At 42.8% G+C, this 18,342-nt stretch overlaps 1 protein-coding gene across 6 annotated transcripts in view; it reads right to left on the bottom strand.

The window, feature by feature from the left end:
- The window catches only part of Gon4l (gon-4 like), a 65,482-nt gene extending 48,548 nt beyond the window's left edge, over positions 1-16,934 (bottom strand). For 4 of the 6 annotated variants that reach the window (XM_060377722.1, XM_060377725.1, XM_060377724.1 and 1 more), the window contains exons 1-3: positions 16,793-16,934; positions 14,894-15,421; positions 6,781-6,972 (exon numbers count right to left, since the gene is read on the bottom strand). In XM_060377722.1, the coding sequence (XP_060233705.1) occupies positions 6,781-6,972; positions 14,894-15,395 (694 nt within the window). In that variant the 5' untranslated portion in view covers positions 15,396-15,421; positions 16,793-16,934. Of the gene's footprint in view, positions 1-6,780; positions 6,973-14,893; positions 15,422-15,651; positions 15,747-16,792 lie in introns of all 6 variants that reach the window. The other 2 variants (XM_060377723.1, XM_060377727.1) reach the window with 2 other exon arrangements.
- Between the last annotated feature and the right edge of the window lie 1,408 nt (positions 16,935-18,342).

Here is an 18,342-nt window from a genome sequence, read left to right as displayed (position 1 = left end):
GACATTGAAAATATATCATAGAGAGCTGGAGATGCAGCCAGGTGGTAGAATTCCTGCCACAATGCTTTAATAAAGCATGATGCTCTGAAATAATTTTGTGTCAATAAACTCAGAAACTTGACTGGAATGGAAAAGTATCTTGAAAGACATCAAATGTCAAAGTTCACTCAGGAAGAGCAGGACTGGACTATACAGGTCAGATGGTAGAGACTCTGCCCAGCATTCACGGAGCACTTGCCTAGAATCCACAGACACATGTAAAGTAGGAGTGGTGACATACATCTGTCTCAACACTCATGTGGTAGAAACAGGAGGGCCATAACTGTCATCCTTGGCTACAACTCAAGTACCAGTCCAGTCTGAGTTCCACGACAACCTTTCTCAAAATACAAACAAAACAGAGAAGGGAGGAAAGAAAATTGCTAGCCTGCAATGCCTAATATGGGTAGAAGCCCTCAGGGTGGGCCAGTAAGGAAAGGCACTTTCTACCAAGCCTGATAACCTGCGTGCAATCTCTGTAACCTACAAGCTGTCTTACACACACACACACCAGAAGGAGAGGGCAGACTCCTGCAGGTTGTCCTCTGACCTACATATGCACACTGTGGCACAAACAACCTCATACACACACACACGATAAGCTGTAATAAAATATTTTTTAGATGAAAGAGAAAAAGGAAGGAAAGGGGGAGGAAAAAGAGATAACTGAATAGCCGTACATCTACTAAAGAAACTAAATTTGGGGCCAATGAGATGTTTCAACAGGTAATGGTGCTTGCTACCGAGCCTGACCCAGGACTCACATGATGGACAGAGATAACCAACTTCCCCACAAGTTGTCCTCTGACCTCCAAAAAATCTGTGTTCACACGATAAATAAAATTTTTAAAGAAACTAAATTTGGGGATGAAGAGATGGCTCAGCGAATGGTTAGAAGCACTGGCTGCTCTTCCAAAGGTCCTGAGTTCAATTCCCAGCAACCTCATGGGGGCTCACAACCACCTGTAATGAGATTGGATTCTCCCTTTCTGATATGCACGAAGATGAGAGTCCAAAGAATTGAAAATCGTTTTTTTGGGTATTGGTTTGGGGTTTGAAGCACAAGCCTGCACAAAGACCAGCCAGGTGAAAACATGTCCAGCCACCTGGAGGGGAGGAATTAGCCTTACTGCATTCTTTTCCTGTCCACTAGAGATACAGTTGCTAGGAAACCTGCCCAGATGGCCAGGCCAGAACCATTTCAAAAGTCAATTTCCCTTACCCAATCATGTAATGCCAAGGCATGTAACCCTCCTCTTGGGGTTTCACCCTTTAAAAATCTTGTTCCCCTAGCCCCGGGGGTGTGGGGGCAGGATCCTCTTCTTCAACCAGGGAGGTTGCTGCAACCCAGGAACAGGCTTGTAATAAAAAAGATCCTCATGTATTTTGCAGGGGAGTCGATTCTTGGTGGTCTTTGGGGGTCTCACGAACTGGGCTTACATACATAAATATACATGAATAAACACATTCAGAAAAAAAGAAAGAAACTGAATTTGTAGAATTAAAGCCTTGCTGCAAAGAAAATTCCAGAATCAGAAGGCTCACTGGTGCACTCTATGAGAGAAATAATTTGCAGTAGAAATAATACAATTTTGTCAAAAAAGCTAGGAAAACTTAAGACTTCAACTCTGAAAATCTACCCCTTAAATGTTCAGCACACACACACACACACACACACACACACACACACACACAAAACTGTTCAGCACAGACAGACAGATAAAATCATTAAATGCCTGTATCATGAGGTAGTCTGGTACTATTCCTATTTCTCAATGAAAGTCAGACAGAGATTTGGAGAAAACTTACTATAGAAAAAGGAGATGTTGGGGCTCAAGAGATGGCTCAGAGCACTGGCTGCTCTTCCAGAGGTCCTGAGTTCAAGTCCCAGCAACTACATGGTGGCTCACAACCATCTATAATGTGGTCTGACACCCTCTTCTGGTATGCAGGTGTACATACAGATAGAACACTCATACATAAAGTAAATAAATCTGAAAGAAAAGAAAGAAGAAAAGAAAAGAAAAGAGAAAAGAAAAGAAAGAAAAGAAAAGAAAAGAAAAGAAAAGAAAAGAAAAGAAAAGAAAAGAAAAGAAAAGAAAAAGGCAATTTTGGCTCAGTGGTTAAGAGTATTGACTGCTTCTCTAAGGGACCCAGGTTCAATTAACAGCACTCACATGGCAGCTCACAACTGTCTATAACTCCACTTACAGAAGGCCCCACAGCCTCACACCAACACACATAAAATATTAAAATTAAAAAGAAAAGAAAAGGCAACTTTGTTGGTGTAAGAATGAAAGTGAGGAACAACTGAATACCCAGATTATATTATCAAAAGATATGTCATTTCCATTAAGAATACTTGGAAAAGAAAAATTGCTCCTGAAAAGTAAATCCTCAGATATTACATGGCACAGCTGGAGAGATGCCCTGCAGTTAAGAGCACTTGTTGCTCTTGCAGGGGACGGGGTTCAAGTCCCAGTACCCACATCGTAGTTAACAAACATGCATTAACTCCAGTTCCAAGGAACCCAAAATCTTCTGATTTCCTCAGACACCAGAATGATGCAGTGCACATATAAACAAGCAGGCTTATCACATATAAGGTAAAATAAATCAATCTATAAAATATTTTTAACTTATTTGGATTGAATGAAGGACTAAATGTCCACCTTGATATTTTAATAACTATTAATCTAATAATTGGAAAAAAAAGAAAGTCCGTATCTCAAGGGGTATGAATCTCAATCTGAATGAACCATCTATACCTGTACAAACATGTAAAACTACAGGCTGGGGATACAGACTCAGAAGGAAAGAGCATGCTTAGATGTACAAAGACTTGAATTTGGATCCTTGAACAAAAAAAAAAAATAACTGAATAAATAAAACTTTTTTTAAGACAATGTATCCCAGGTTTTCTTTGAACTTGCAATAGACAGAAGGAGAAGGAGCAGAAGAATGATGAGTCCTTATCGCCTGTGTTTATCTCTTGAGTGCTGGCATTACCACATGCCCCACAATGTCTGCTGTGTTCAGTACTAGAGACTGAACCCAGGTTTGTGCACACCAGGCAGGACCTCAGCAAACAAACTGAGCTATCTCACAGCCCTAAAACGATATGACTTACAGACAGAAATAAAAAAATTAAATTAAATAAAACCTTTGTGGTTGCAGGTGAAGTGGTATGTTACTAAAAGCATGGAGCAAAAATAAAACAGCTCTGCATACCTGGGATACAGGCTCTCACAAGATAGAAGTTGTGTTGCCAAGAGTTCGAGTTCATGGCCAACCTGGTTTACATACCTTTAGAGTCAGCTCTGACTACAAGAAACTGTATCTTACAAAACAGGGTGAGGGGTTAAAGCAAAAACAATCTAAAATAGCTCTCCATGAGTTAAGGTAAAGAACTTGGAAAAACAACATTGATAGTAGTGGAAGATGATTTCTATTATAAAATATAAACATATGAGCCCATGTTCTAAACGTAAAATCTCAACCAGATGTCCCAGCACTCAGACAGAGCACTATGAGTTCAAGATCAGACTGTGGCACAAGCCAAGACTGTCTCAGAAGAAAAAAAGACTATTCTCCCCATTTCTTTATTAATTTACTAACTCATTCACTTAGGCCTCTTCTTGGTCTTACAATTACAAGTGCTTGGGTTATAGACACCACAAATAGGTCCCACCAGGCCTTACTCATCAACTTTTCTTTCTTTCCTTTGCCAGGGTCTCAATACACAGTACAAGTTGAACTGAAAATCACGGCAATTCTCCTGCCTCAACCTACTAAATGCTGGCATTAAAGTTGTGTAGCACCCTTTTTATAGAAAAATTTCATTTATAAAGAAGAATTCAGAAGGAAAAAGAACCACACATTAGAACTACACAGGTAACAGTTTCAGACAAGATCGGGCACACACTAAAATGATGGGTAAGACTGAGAGGTATGTTTACAGTCTATATCAAACTGTCCCCTGAAGGTGTGCCAGTAACAACCTACACTGAAATCACATTCACTCTCAGAGGACGCTGGAGGAGGCTTTGAACTTCTGTGGCACTCTTACACAAATGCATATTTGAAATCTACACATAAGAAAACACCAGACAGAAAAATCCACAGGAGCAAGATCCTACAAATCAATCAGGTCTTCAGCACTCCCCACGAGTGAACCTGGTAAGGTAGTTTACACCTGTAATTCCAGCACTCAGAAGAGACTGACATAGGAGGAGATCAGCAACTTCAAGATCATGGGCTACATGGTGATTTCCAGCCAAGCACACAGAGTCAGACCCTACTCAAAACAAATAGAGCACAACCAGTAAGATGGCTGGGCCCTTGCCACTGCATCCGATGACCTGACTGAGCACCAGGACTCACACACAAGTACAGGACTGACTCCTGCAAGCTGGACTGGGACCTCCACATCGCTGCCATGGAGCACAGTCACATGCCTGAGCAGGCACAAACACACACAACAACAAAGATTAAAAGTATTAAGTTGGGCAGGTGAGATGGCTCAGCTGACAAAGGTGCTTTCTGCCAAGCCAAACACCTGAGTCTGATCCCAGGACAAACACGGAGGAAGCAGAGAACAATTCTCCCAGGCTGTCCTCTGACCACCGTGTTCATGCCATAAACACCCACACACATGTACACACATACAGAGACTGAATAAATGTCATTTAAAAAAACCGAGCAGAAGATATAAAGTAACTAAAGACAAGAAAGAGGTCTGAATGAAAAAGACTAAGGACAATAACTAAGTGAAATGTTGGGTCCAAGACTGAACTGAAACAAAAATGATAGCTACTAGAAAAATGGAGAAATCCAAATGAAATCCGCAGGTTACTCAGGAGTCTACATTCTGATTATCATACAGAGCCAAGCATGCTTGGTTTTCATTCCAGCTTTGAGGCAGAGGCAGAGAATTACCACAACTTTAAGTCCAGATTGGACTGCACAATAAAATCCTTTCAAAAAAACAAAACTCAAGTAAGTAAGATGGCTGAGCAGGTTGGAGCAATTGCCAGGAAGACCTGGTGACCTGAGTAGGGTACTAAGGTCCCACAGTGTAAGGACAGAACTGAAGGTTGTGTAAGGACCTCCATCATGCATGTCATTGTATACACACACACACACACACACACACACACACACACACACGGGAGCGCGCAAGCTACTAATGAACAAAGTAGCCTGGTATGCTTACAGGCTGTATGAATGAAAAAACACATTAAAAAGTTACTTGTTTTTAATAAGTGGTACTAGATAGAAACCCATAACCATTTATCGTGACCCCTAAAAATAATGTTTGTTTCTTTCTTTTTTTTAAATGATTTTTTAAAGATTTATTTATTCATTGTGTATATCGAGTTTTGCCTGCATGTGTGCCTGCATGCCTGAAGAGGGCACCAGATAGCATTATAGATGGTTATGAGCTACCATGTAGGTGCTGGGACTTTTGAAAGAGTAACCAGTACTCTTAACCTCTGAGCCATCTCTCCAGCCCATTTATTTGTTTATTTGCTTATTTTGGTTGTTTGTAACACACCTTTAACCTCTGAGAGTTTAAGGCCAGCCTAGTCATGTAGACTTGTGTAAATAAGTACCAAGACAGCCATGGCTACATTACAGAGAAACCCTCTCCCAAAAAAACAAATAAACTGGGTGTGGTGGCACAGGCCTATAATCTCAGCACTCAGGGAGACAGAGGCAGGCAGATCTGTGTGAGTTAAGAGGCCAGCCCAGTCTGCAAGGCAAGTCTACACAAGAGAAACCCTGTCAAGGCTACACAGAGAAACCCTGTATTGAAACAAACAAACAAATCCCAGTGAAAGGGAAACTAAGGCAGAAGTGTATTAAAGTTGAAGACAGCTTAGCTGTCCAAGTAAAACTGTACTTAAAAAAAAAAAGCACCTTTTTCAGTTTAACAATAAACGACACAACAACAACCATTTCTCCAAAGGAAATAATGCATAGGAATACACTCCATGTCATCACTCATTTGAGAAGTACAAGCTAAAACTGTAATGCAATACCACTGCACACCTGCAAGAACAGTAAAGTTTTAAAGTCTGAGAAGTACTAGTGTCTGTGCAGACAACAGCAAAGCACACAGGCCAGTAAGGGTGAAAGCTACTCAGGACCTCACGGCTACTTACTTTCTGAGGCAGTGTCTATCTCAGGCTGGTCTCTACCTCACCCCCAACCCTCAAGTGTTGGGATTCCAGTCATGCAACACCAAGCCTAGCCAACACTACCAACCAAGAAAAAAATCAAAATGCTGGTAAGATGGCTTGGGGGGTAAAATGCTTTATGGCAAGCATGCAAAGGTTCTAGGTTTATTTACCAAAGAAAAATGAAAACAGAATAGTCAAACAACAGAGCATTAAATAGCAAAGATAATGAACAATCAGCAATTTTTGGCAATATGAATGAATTTTATACATATAACATTGACTGGAAAACAACCACCAAAAAAGGAATATATCTGATACCATTCACTTTATGAGGACAGATTGATTTATTACTACCGAGGAGTAAGTAGTAACTGAAAGGAAAGACAGGCTGACTTGTAGATGGGAACTGCAGACGCTGCCATCATCCTCTCCGAAACTCCCGCTGTCTAATGCATGCAGTCATTATATACACACTCTACACTGCAACAGTCCATTGCTCCAGTACTGCTGCAATTACTTTTGCTCTGTTTTAATTACAAAGAAAAAGAAAGCCTACCCGTTGGAATAAAGAGTCCAGCATCCTCCGTCTCCTCCTCAGCTTGGTGAAGCAGAGCTCTGAGTGGCTTTTCTTGAGGGAAGGCAGAAGCATCCGGCTGGAATGGCCTCCTAGGCTGGGCTCCTGGCTTTGCAGACTGGCTGCCTGATGACAGCAAGGGTAACTCCCCTCGAGAATGCATCTCAAGTTTTCCTAGAAGAATCGCAAATACTGCTCTACACTCTGCTCACTCTTAATCATATGCTACAGCAAAATTCACACCTTTTCCAAAGACCTTTATGATAGACACCTTCAAATAAAGCAGACCATATACACAGGCCTTCCCTGCACTTCAATGGGCTCCTAGAACGAACAATGAAATGAAAACTCAGATCCAAACTACTCATCTCTAACTCACAGAATGAGAGAGAACTGCTCTGATAGTTTGAGTTCAAGTATGCTTTGAACTCTGTGTTTCCTAAGAAAAAGGGGACCACTGTTAGTACAATGCAGCGCTAGCCTAGTACAGATGACAGCTCTGGGTTCAATCCAGAGCACCGAGAAAACAAAAATCTCATCATTATAGATGGGCACAGGTATCAGACAACTAAAGGACACTTATTTAGAGTTGACCATTAACACTACATTTCAACTATGAGTTATATAAAAATGCCCAAAGCAGGCGTGGGAGAAATAACTTAGAAGTTAAGAGCACTGGCTGTTCTTGCAGAGGACCCAAGTTCAATTCCCAGAACCCATATTGCAGCTCACAACCACCTCTAACTCCAGTTCCGGGTGATCTTCTGACCTCTACAGGCATAAAGCACGCACCTCGTGTGCAGGCATACTTGTAAGCAAAATACCTACAAACACAGTGGTGGTTCAAATGAGAACAGGCCCCACAGGCTCATATCTTCCGGCTTAGTCCCCAGGTGGTGAACTGTTTGGGAAGGAGCGCAAAGCCTAGGCAGTGTGGCCTTACTGTAGGAAGAGTGTCACTGGGGTAGACACTGACATTTCATAAAAGCTCAGCACTCCAAGGAGGCAGAGACAGGTGGATCTCTGTGAGTTTGAGGCCAGCCTGGTCTACAAAGCAAGTCCAGGACAGCCAAGGTTACACAGAGAAACCCTGTCTCAAAGAAGGACAGAAAAAAAAAAAAATGCCAGGCCCAGTGGCTCTCTGCCCACTACTTGTGGATCAGAAATATAAAGTTCTCAGATTTGGCAACTGCACCAAGCTCCCACACAACCCACCATGATCATAACGGACTAACCCGCTGTAACTGTAAGCAAGCCCCAATTAAATGCCTTGGTCACGTTGTCTCTTCACAGCAATAGAAAGCCTAAAGAAGACATACATAAAAATACAAAAATTTAAAACAAGAAAAAATGTCTGAGGCACACTGGCAGACATCTGTAATCCTAGCACTGGGGAGGCTGAAGCAGAAGAAGAGTGAGTGAGTTTAAAGCTTGGGCTACATAGCAAGGCTAGGTCTCAAAAAATAAAAAATAAAAGCAAAACGCAAAACAAATATTCCTGACTCTTTAATCAATTTTACAGAGCAAATGAGTAAATATACCATGAATCATTAAGTATTTACTATCAAAAAGAAACAAAGAATCAAGTTGTCAAGACAGGCATTCTAGGGGCTGGAGAGATGGCTCAGCGGGACTCAGCGGTTAAGAGTGCTGGCTGCTCTTCCAGAGATCCTGAGTTCAATTCCCAGCAACCACATGGTGGCTCACAACCACGTATAATGAGATCTGGTGCCCTCTTCTGGCGTGCAGGTGTACATGCAGACAGAGCACTCACATACATAAAATAAATAAAATCTTAAAAAAAAAATTAAAAAAAAAAGACAGGCATTCTATGACATGACTGCAATCCCATCACTTGGGAAGCCAAACGGAGAGGACACTGTAAATTGGAGGCCATATATAGAGGGATTCAGGAGGAAGAAAACAAAAATCAAGTTGTCATAGAAAGATTCCAAGTAAGCAGGCTTTGTGACACACACATGCCTTTAGTCCCAGGAAAGGCAGAAGGTAGACGTCTGTGAGTTTCAGGCCAGTCTAGACTTTAAAGTGAGACCCTGGAGAGAGACACACACACACAGAGAGAGAGAGAGAGAGAATGTACTCCAGCTAGCTGTCCTCCTCTGGTCTCCACACCTTCATGTGCACTCACGCACACATGCACACAGACAAACAACTGAACTTGGCAAACCTTTAACCCAGCCCTCAGGAGGCGAAGGCATGCAGAACTCTGTAAAGGCCAGCCTGGTCTACAGAGTGAGTTCCAGGCAGCAAACCTATTCAGTGAGACCCTGTCTTTAAATTTTTTTTGTTTGTTTGACTACTCAAGTGTGGCAGTAAAAGAGGGAAAGTGTCATTCTATCTATAATAGACTGTGAACAATCGGTTGCGATAACTATCTGCAGATCAGCCAAAAATAAATAAATTTTGAAAGTGAAAATAGATAACTGAAAAATGAAAACAATGATTTTTTTTTTTTTTTTTAAGAAAAGACTGGAGCCAGGCATGGTGACACATGCCTTTAATCACAGAAGTAAGAGAGACAGAGGCAGTCAGATCACTGTGAGTTTGAGCTAACCTGGTCTACAAAGTGAATCCAGAGGACAAGACTTAAGGCCAGGAGGCAGAGCAAGGACTAGAGAGGCGTTCAGGGGGAGGTGTCTGACACTCACAGAATTCTGTAATGATTGGGTTTCCTTTGGAAGAGTTGTTTTGCTTGTTTTCATTTTGTTGTTTTGGTTGTGAGTCTAGCCTTTAACGGCTGAACTGCTTCTCTAGCCCTTGTCTTCATATTGAGACAAGACCTCCCTATGTAGCTAAAGTTGGCCAGGAGCTTGCAGTCTCAGCCAGAAGTAACCAGAAAGATTATTTTCTCTTTATCCAGTTATTATTAAAAAAGGCTGGAGTGGTGTGCTTCAGACCCAGGACAAACAACTCCAGACTCTCCCAGCATTCCTTGGTCCCTATCTGCTGCAGAGCATGGCTGACATACACCCCAACCCTCTGTCCTGAACTTTCTAGGGCAAGGGCTTCCCCTTCACCATATAATCCAAACATTTTGGCAGCCAAGAGCTGCTTCCAATGAAGCTACATTTCTACACTTTAACTTGCCTTGAGGAGGAGCAGCCTAACGTCGTCATTCCTGCCTCACCACCCCTCCCTAGCCCCTCTCTCTCTCAATTATAGGAAAAAGGAGGAGTGTTAGCATATAGGCAGCCTCCCTCTACGTTGCTTAGCAACCTGTGCAACCTGTGACCTCATCACCCGTCACCCTCCAGGGGCCTGGAGTAAAATGACCCAGTCTCTTAGCTCTCTGTGCCTTGGTTCCTCTCCCCTTCTCTGTGTGTGGAACACCTCCCTCCTCTCTCTCTCTCTCTCTCTCTTTCTGTCTGTCCCTCAATCTGTCCCTCTGATTCTCTGTCTGTCTCCCCATCCTCTTCTAAGCTTTCCTACTGTCTCTGCCTGACCTTTCCCATAATAAATGTTCCTGTACCACAACCTGTTGTGCATAACATCCTGCCTCAACCTCCCAAAGGCCAACATCACAGGTACTTGCTTGCCACTGCACCTGGCTACTTTTTGTATTTCTGAAATTTTTTTATGTACTTGCATAGTCTCCAATTAAACTTTCTTATTTCAATCAGCACTGGAGATGTAGCTTAGTTGGTAGAGTTCTTAACTAGCATGCATGAGAGGGGCCTGGAGTGGGTCCCAGCAATCACACAAACTGTGAATGGTGCTCATACCTGTAAAGCCAGCACTGGGAGGAAAAGGCAGGAGCATCAGACATTCAAAGCCAGCCTAGGCCACATACAGAGTTCAATGCCAGGCTGGGCTTATAAGACACCGTCTCAAAAAAGGCAACCAAATTATTTGTCACTTTCCTCAATTGAAACACACACCCTATGGCCATTGAGATGGCTCTGGAGGGTAAGGGCACTTAGAGCCTACCCTAAAGATCAAGTTAGGGTTCCAACACTCACATGGCAGTTCACAAGTGTCCTTAACTCTAGTTCCAGGGGATCCAACACCCCCTTCTAGCTTCTGTGGGCAGTGTATGTATGTGGTACATATACACACGTGCAAGCAAAAAACTCTCACACTTTAAAAAAGCAGAATAGGGGCTAGAGAGATGGCTTGGAGGTTAAGAACACTGGCTGTTCTTAACCTCCAAGAAAAAAAAAAGGCAAAATAACCCCAGCATACCTAGACAGTGATGCACACCTGTAATTCCAAGACTCAAAAGCTAAGAAAGGATGGGTGAAAGCTTTGTTTTGGTTTTTTTTAATAATCTATTTAATTGTATTATATGTACATTAGTGTAAAGGTCCCTTGGAATTGGGAATTAGACAGTTGTGAGCTGTCATGTGGGTGCTGGGAACTGAACCCACGTTCTTTGGGAGAGAAGACAGAGCTCTTAACCATTGAGCCATCTCTCCAGCCCCTGGTGACAGTTTTTAAATGACTACATTATGAGCCTTTTTATCTCAAAGGAGAAAACAAAAACATAAACATATCCTTTACATTTTTGAACTATCACCATATTGATATCTTCAGTTGCAACTAGTCAAACATGCTCCTAAATTAGAGCATTACCCCACCAAAAAAGAAAAAAAGAGCCTCTTTCAATCCTGCCTCTTATTATTTACAGAGCCCAGTGCCACATACAGTGGCAACAAGCTACAGGCTTGCCTTGACAAGGACTGCTTCCTAAAACAGGGTTGTAGTAACTGACCTGCTGTATCGCAACCCTAACTTCTACTCACATTTCTTTCTCTCTGCCTCCTGAGAACAATTAACATGGCCAGACTTCACCATATATATATTATATATGTATATATATACATATAATATGTATATATACTTACACACACACTCACACCAGATATATACCAGAGGTTCTCAGCTTGGGGATGGAACAACCAGAGGTTGATATATACCAGAGGTTCTCAACTTGGGGATCAAACAACCCTTTGTAGTCTAAGGATTCTTTCATGGGGGTCAAATAACCTGCATATCAGATATTTACATTATGGTTCATAGCAGCAGCAAAATTACAGTTATGAAGTTGCATTGAAATGATTTCATGAGCTGGGTGTGGTGGTGCATGCCTTTAATCCCAGCACTCAGGAGGCAGAGGCAGGTGGATCTCTGAGTTTGAAGCCAGCCTGGGTAAGTCCAGGGACAGACAAGGCTACACAGAGAAACTTTGTCTCAAAAAAAAACAAAAAACAAAAAACTAAACTAAACTAAATAAATAAAATAATAATAATAATAATAACTTCATGGTTGGGGGTCACCAAAACACGAGAAACTATATTAAAAGGTTGCAGCATGAAGCTGGAGAGGTGGCTCAGCAGTTAAGAGCACTGTCTGTTCTTCCAAAGGTCCTGAGTTCAATTCCCAGCAACCACATGGTGGCTTACAATCATCCAAACTGGGATCTGATACCCTCTTCTGGTGTGCAGGCATACATGCAGCTAGAGCTCTTATATAAATAAATCAATCTTTAAAAAAAAAAAAAAGTCTCAGCATTAGGAAGGTTGAGAGCCACTGGTATAAATTTTATCAGCTAACTATTTTCATGTTATCAGTTTTAGTTCTTACGTTAGAGTAAACAAATTAAAATATATTCTGAATGAAGCTTTTCCTTCTCTGTCTCATGCTTGGCTTTTCTCTCCTCTCCCTTCACCACCATTCCCTTTCTCCTCAATCTTTCCTAAGACCTTCCATTTGGGCATGAGGGAAGCCCTGAATTCAACCCCCAGAACAACTTAAAAACAGTGTGGTAGGCAAGGGACATGGAAAGAGATTAGCAGTGGACACTGCTCTTCCAAAGGACTGGAGGTTGGAACCGAGGCCAGATGGGGCAGCTCACAACCACCTGCAACTCCAGCTACTCCAGGAGGCTGAGATGAGACAATCCCTGGAGCCCAGGAGTCCTGGGACTGCCATGGCAACACTGAGGAAGCCAGAGACAAAGATCACTTGCAGCCTACAAGTGTAGTTTAACAATGTAACAACGTAGCAAAACACTGATACCTTCATCAATTATGTATCTTTTCTGTATTTCTTCCATCATTTTCCAATCAGCATGATGCTGTTTTCATAACTAGTAAATCAAAATGCTGAGCCAAGAGTGGTAGCTCACACTGGCAATTTTTGTATGTGGGGACTGAGGCAGGAGGACTGCTTCAAATTTGAGACCAATCTGGGCTACACTGAGTTTAAAGTTAGTTTGGGCTAAAATGATACCCAGTCAAAAAAAAAAAAAAACAGTGGTGAAGAAGAGAATCAACCCCCAAAAGTTGTCCTATGATCTCCACATTCCCACCATAGTACATACTCACCCACTCACCCCCACTATATGAACATGCATACACAAAATAAAAACATGAGTTAAAAAGACAGAGAATATCAAAATAGTATACTCTAAGTTTTAACTAATTATTCAATAGTTACAATTATGACTGAATACAAATTATACACACACCACTCAGGGGCAAATTCAGGGCCATGAAAATGTAAAACAAGGGCCCCTACAATTGATGCACAGCCCAAACATCCCAGCCCTTGGCTTTTGACATACTACATTGCTCCATAATCTGGCTTTAAATTCACATATAGTAATTAAAAAGTAAGAGTATACATATTGGAAAATATTGAAAAACTAAAAATAAATAAAAATCATCCTTCAGGCATAGCAGCACAATCTGTAATTACCATAATTTTAGCACTCAGAAGGTAGAGGCAAGAGTCATTTGTTGAAGGAAAGGCAGGGCTATGAAGTGAATTCCAGACCAACCTGAGCTACAATGAAAGACCTTATCTCTAAAAACCAAAAAAAAAAATTTTTTTTTTAAAAAAAGAAAGGGGCTGGAGAGATGGCTCAGAGGTTAAGAGCACTGTCTGTTCTTCCAGAGGTCCTGAGTTCAATTCCCAGCATCCACATGGTGGCTCACAACCATCTATACTGGAATCTGATGCCCCCTGCTGGCATGCAAATGATCTACAGATAGAGCACACTTATATGTAAAATAAATAAATAAATATTTAAAAAAAAAGAAAAACAAAAAACAAAACAATAGGAAGCTGAGGAGTGGGGTTATCATGCATCCTAGCAAGCACAAGCCCTTACTGCACTCTGCAGCACCGCAAGCAAAGGGAGAGACAATGCATCAATGCCTGCCTTTTGAAAGGACCACCTACTGGAAAAGTCACGATGCCTAAGTATGAAAACTATGCTTTTTACCACTGAAACCTAACCTGCCACTTTCAAGTCACCTTTTCCTACTACTTCCAAGTTACTATGTCACCATCCTTTTCCATCTATGTATCTCTACATAAACTGTTCCTAGTCTGTGCCACCATCCTATCAAACTACAATCTTCAGAGTATTCCATCCAAAGGGTTCTTCAACTCTGGAAAGCCTTTCTCAATGTCCAAAAAAGTCTTCCTTTAAACCACTGCCCTGTTCCATGAGGCCAACTTCATGAATATATAACCAACTAATAGAGTATCATCTCTCCAGACATGCAGAATAAAGCTTAAAGGAAAAGGGAAGGAAAAGGCTAGAAAGATGGCTCAGTAATTAAAAGCAACTATTGCTCTTGCAAAGAACCCAGGTTTGATTCCCAGCCCCTATATGGTGGCTCACAACCATTCATAATGTCAGTTCCAGGGGTCCTGACACCCTGACTCCAGTCACCAGGCACACACATAATGCATATATACACATGCAAGTGAAACACCCACACACGTATTTTTAAATGGGAAGGGACAGGCAGAAGACAGTAGAGTTGGAGACGAAAGGAAAATCTCTACCCATTTGTAAGATTCACAATTCCAAGTCCAAACCACAGCAATTTCCTCTTACTGAAACACTTCTCTGTAAAGGCACCACAGAAAGCAAAGACAAGCCAGGACACACACCTTTAATCCCAGCATTCAGCAGGAGGATCCACGTGAGTCTAAGGCCATCCTGGTCTACATAGTGAGTCCAGGACAGCCAAGGCTACACAGAGAAACCCTGTCTCAAAAAGCAAAACAACAACAACAATAAGTTAAAGCAAAAGCAACCAAGATCTTTCACCCTTACCTCCTTCCACCTTGACTTCACCAGGCTCTCCTGAAGGAGGTTCTTCCACCACAGGATGATCCCCTCGGTCTTCTCTGGTAACCAGCCCAGGCTTGGAGAGAATTTTCTTCCCCTTCCTTGAGGCAGTGGCCTGCAGTCTCCCTTTATCCATGTGTACAGGAAGGGAATGAGAAGACTCCAAGGAAGGAAGGGTGATTTCCTGAGAGACAGCTACATCAGCACCTTCCAGAACCGGTAAGTTTACACGCTGGGTGAGCATCTTAGAGCTCAAAGTTGGATCCTCCTCAGTGAACTGATTTTCTACATGATGGGTGAAGTGCTCTTCAGGGCACACTGCACGGTCATGGCTCTGACCACAGGACGGTGACTGGGACCCGGAGTTTCTGAGCTGGTCTGATTCTGGCTTCACAGCTGCCTCTGGGTCTAAGTCCTCACCCTTCTGGTCCACCTGCTGCTGCACAGATTCTATCACCACAGCTCTTCTCTTTTTACAGGGCAACATTTTAAAAGTCCCACTTCTGTTCCATCCTAAAAGCATAAAAAGCAAGTCCTTATCACCTCAGTAGTAATAAGTGATGACATTTGCTTAGTTATCATTTCATGCTACCTAAGTCTAATCATGAACACAGTACTTCACACCAAATGCCTACAATTTTTAGGGGAAGATGGAACTGATTACAGGAGCTCAGCTCAAATTTCATACTAAATAGTATGCTACCTTGACTAAGCAATGCCTTAATTTTTTAAGCTTCTGTTACCTCAGACTTCATTTGATCTTGTAGGCTTCTTCCCAGCCTAGGAAGGCAGGTGGATCTCTGTGAGTTCAAAGTCAGATTGGCCTGGAACTGGCCACCTGCACTGACATTCACATACAAACACACAAACATGTAATCAAAAAATTAAAACAAATCTTACAGTATCACTTTTCTATCTTTGTTTTCATTCTCCAGAGCTATGAAGTCAGTGAGCAAAGGGAATCCTTAGCTGGTGTCTCCAGAATCCAGCACTATATGTGTAATGTAAACAGGTATTACATTACAGGTGCCTGTTCCCTGAAGAGATGAATGAAGGAAAGCAGCCCTAAACAATGCTATGCTGCATTAGAACAGTAGTGCAGAAAGCATTTACATGGACACTGGAAGGGGACTTCCAACTCGCTCTGTGTCTCAGGGAGGCCTTACAGCTGTGGTCCAGCTGCCTTCACTGACAGGGCTCTCCATCACGTCTCTTTTTATGAGTTAGGTACCTGGAGCTTTCTGCATGTAAGGCAAGCACTCCACCATCAGAATGCAGCCTGGTTTGCGCAGTTCTATGCAGGAAAACCCTTCCTTTCAGAAATAGGTACAAGAACAGAGGAAGCATCACTGGCAACAATCAAGTCTGAAGGACCTCACAACAGCACCAGAGTTTGAGCCATAAAGCTAATCTTAAGCCTCCACAATCACGTTCTCTAGGGCATTAAGGGGGAACCCTTCACCCTAACAGTCCAGGTCCTTATCTTGGCAAAGCTCACTAACCCAGAGAAGAACCATTGATCCTGTCAGGGAGAGTGGTAAATGACTAAGAGGGGAAGTGGGAATAACCTAGGCGATTTCTTTATTTCACAGATAAATTCATGAGGTGAAGGGACCAGGGAGCAGAAAGAAAGCGGGGAGAGGGGAGCAGCTAGACGCTGCTGGGTCGCGACTGTGCGGGGATCGAGCCAAACGAGAGTCTGCTCCTGGGACAGGAGAAGCTGACCAGCTGAGTGAACCGACGCCAAAGCGCGAGCAGCCCCGGGGGCCGTCCCGGAAAGACACTTCACCGGGAGTCCTAGCTGCGCTCTCCACCTCAGCGCTCTACCCTGGCTCAAGTCCGCACCACCGCTCACACCCCTGCTCCCCGACTTCCCTCACGCACCGCGCACCCAGCCTCGGAGCAGACGCCCTTCATCCTGGGCTGCCTCCGCCGGGAGCCCCACGTCCAGCGCACACTACCCAGTACCCTCACAGACGCCGGCCTGATCCCACGGAAACTCCGCGTCTGCACCAGCGGAAGTAACGCAACGGCACCGGCTGACGTGCGCGCCCCCGAGGCGCGGGCCCTGCGCGTCAAGGAGCATGCGCCAAGGGGTCGCGCCATCTTATTTTAGGGCCTCGTGAAGCCGCTGCGCTAGTATGTCAGTTCGTGGGAAAAGTAATAGATCGATGAACGGTAAATAAATGACGGCAGGCAGGCAGGCAGGCAGGTAGGTTGGTAGGTAGGTAGCTAGGTAATAAAAAATGTCACTTGAACCAGCACATGAGGCAGGGGCCGGCAGATCGCTGTGAGTTCGAGGCCAGCCTGGTCTACACAGTGAGTCCAAGACAGCCAGGGCTGTTACACAGAAAAACCCTGTCTCGAAAAACAAATAAAGAAATTAAAAAGTTTTGCTGGTCGTGGTGGCGCATGTCTGTAATCCCAGCACCCAGGGGGGGGGCGAGGCAGGTGGAATGCTGTGAGTTCGAAGCAAGCCTGCTCTACAAAGCAAGTCCAGGACAGTCAAGGCTACACAGAGAAACCCTGGTGGTATAATGTTCTTGTGGAATGTATACAATTTACCCTTGTTCATGCAAATGCTGATTTCTCTACCCCACTATCTGGTTTCAATCCTGACATTGTATTGTGATGCTTACTCTAAGCATCACCTGTCTCAAGTTTGTGTAAACATGCCACCATTTGTTCTCTATATTGTCAATTAAAAAACCAATAAGCCAGTGCTGTACAATGGACAATATAGGATGGGACAACCTGATCTGGAGTGGGAGGAAGAGGAAGGAAGCAAGGGAGGAGAGAAGCAAAGAATCTGCAGGAGAGGTCTTGGAACCACGTGGAGAAATGAGAACTGGACCTAAGATTTGACTAAAAGCAAGTATAATGGGAGAAATCTGAATGGTAGGAAACTATGCGGGCTTGGAGATTTAGGATGGAGTAACTATTGCTCAGCATTGTGCTCTAGGTTAATTAAATAAATCCTAGTCTCTGTGTGGTGATTTGGTTATACAGCTGTTTAGGAATAATCGCTGCTTAACTAAAAGTAAATATTAATAACCCCAACAAAACCCTGTCTCAAAAAGCCAATAAAAAATATGCATCTATTTGCATTTTTCTACGTGTAGACATCCAGTTAGACCAGCACCATTTGTTGAAGATGCTATCTTTTTTCCATTGTATGGTTTTGGCTTCTTTGTCAAAAATCAAGTACCTGTAGGTGTGTGGATTTATTTCTGGGTCTTCTATTCAATTCCATTCATCGACCATTCTGTTTCTATGCCAGTACCATGCAGTTTTTATTACTGTTGCTCTATAGTACACCTTGAGATCAGGGATGTAGATACCTCCAGAAGATGTTTTATTGTACAGGATTGTTTTAGCAATTCTGGGTTTTTTGTTTTTTCCATATGAAATTGAGAATTGTTCTTTCAAGTTCT

Source organism: Meriones unguiculatus, chromosome 2 (genome assembly GCF_030254825.1).
Source record: "Meriones unguiculatus strain TT.TT164.6M chromosome 2, Bangor_MerUng_6.1, whole genome shotgun sequence".
NCBI classification, from domain to species: Eukaryota; Metazoa; Chordata; class Mammalia; order Rodentia; family Muridae; genus Meriones; species Meriones unguiculatus.
This window is presented reverse-complemented; position numbering and strand designations above follow the sequence as displayed.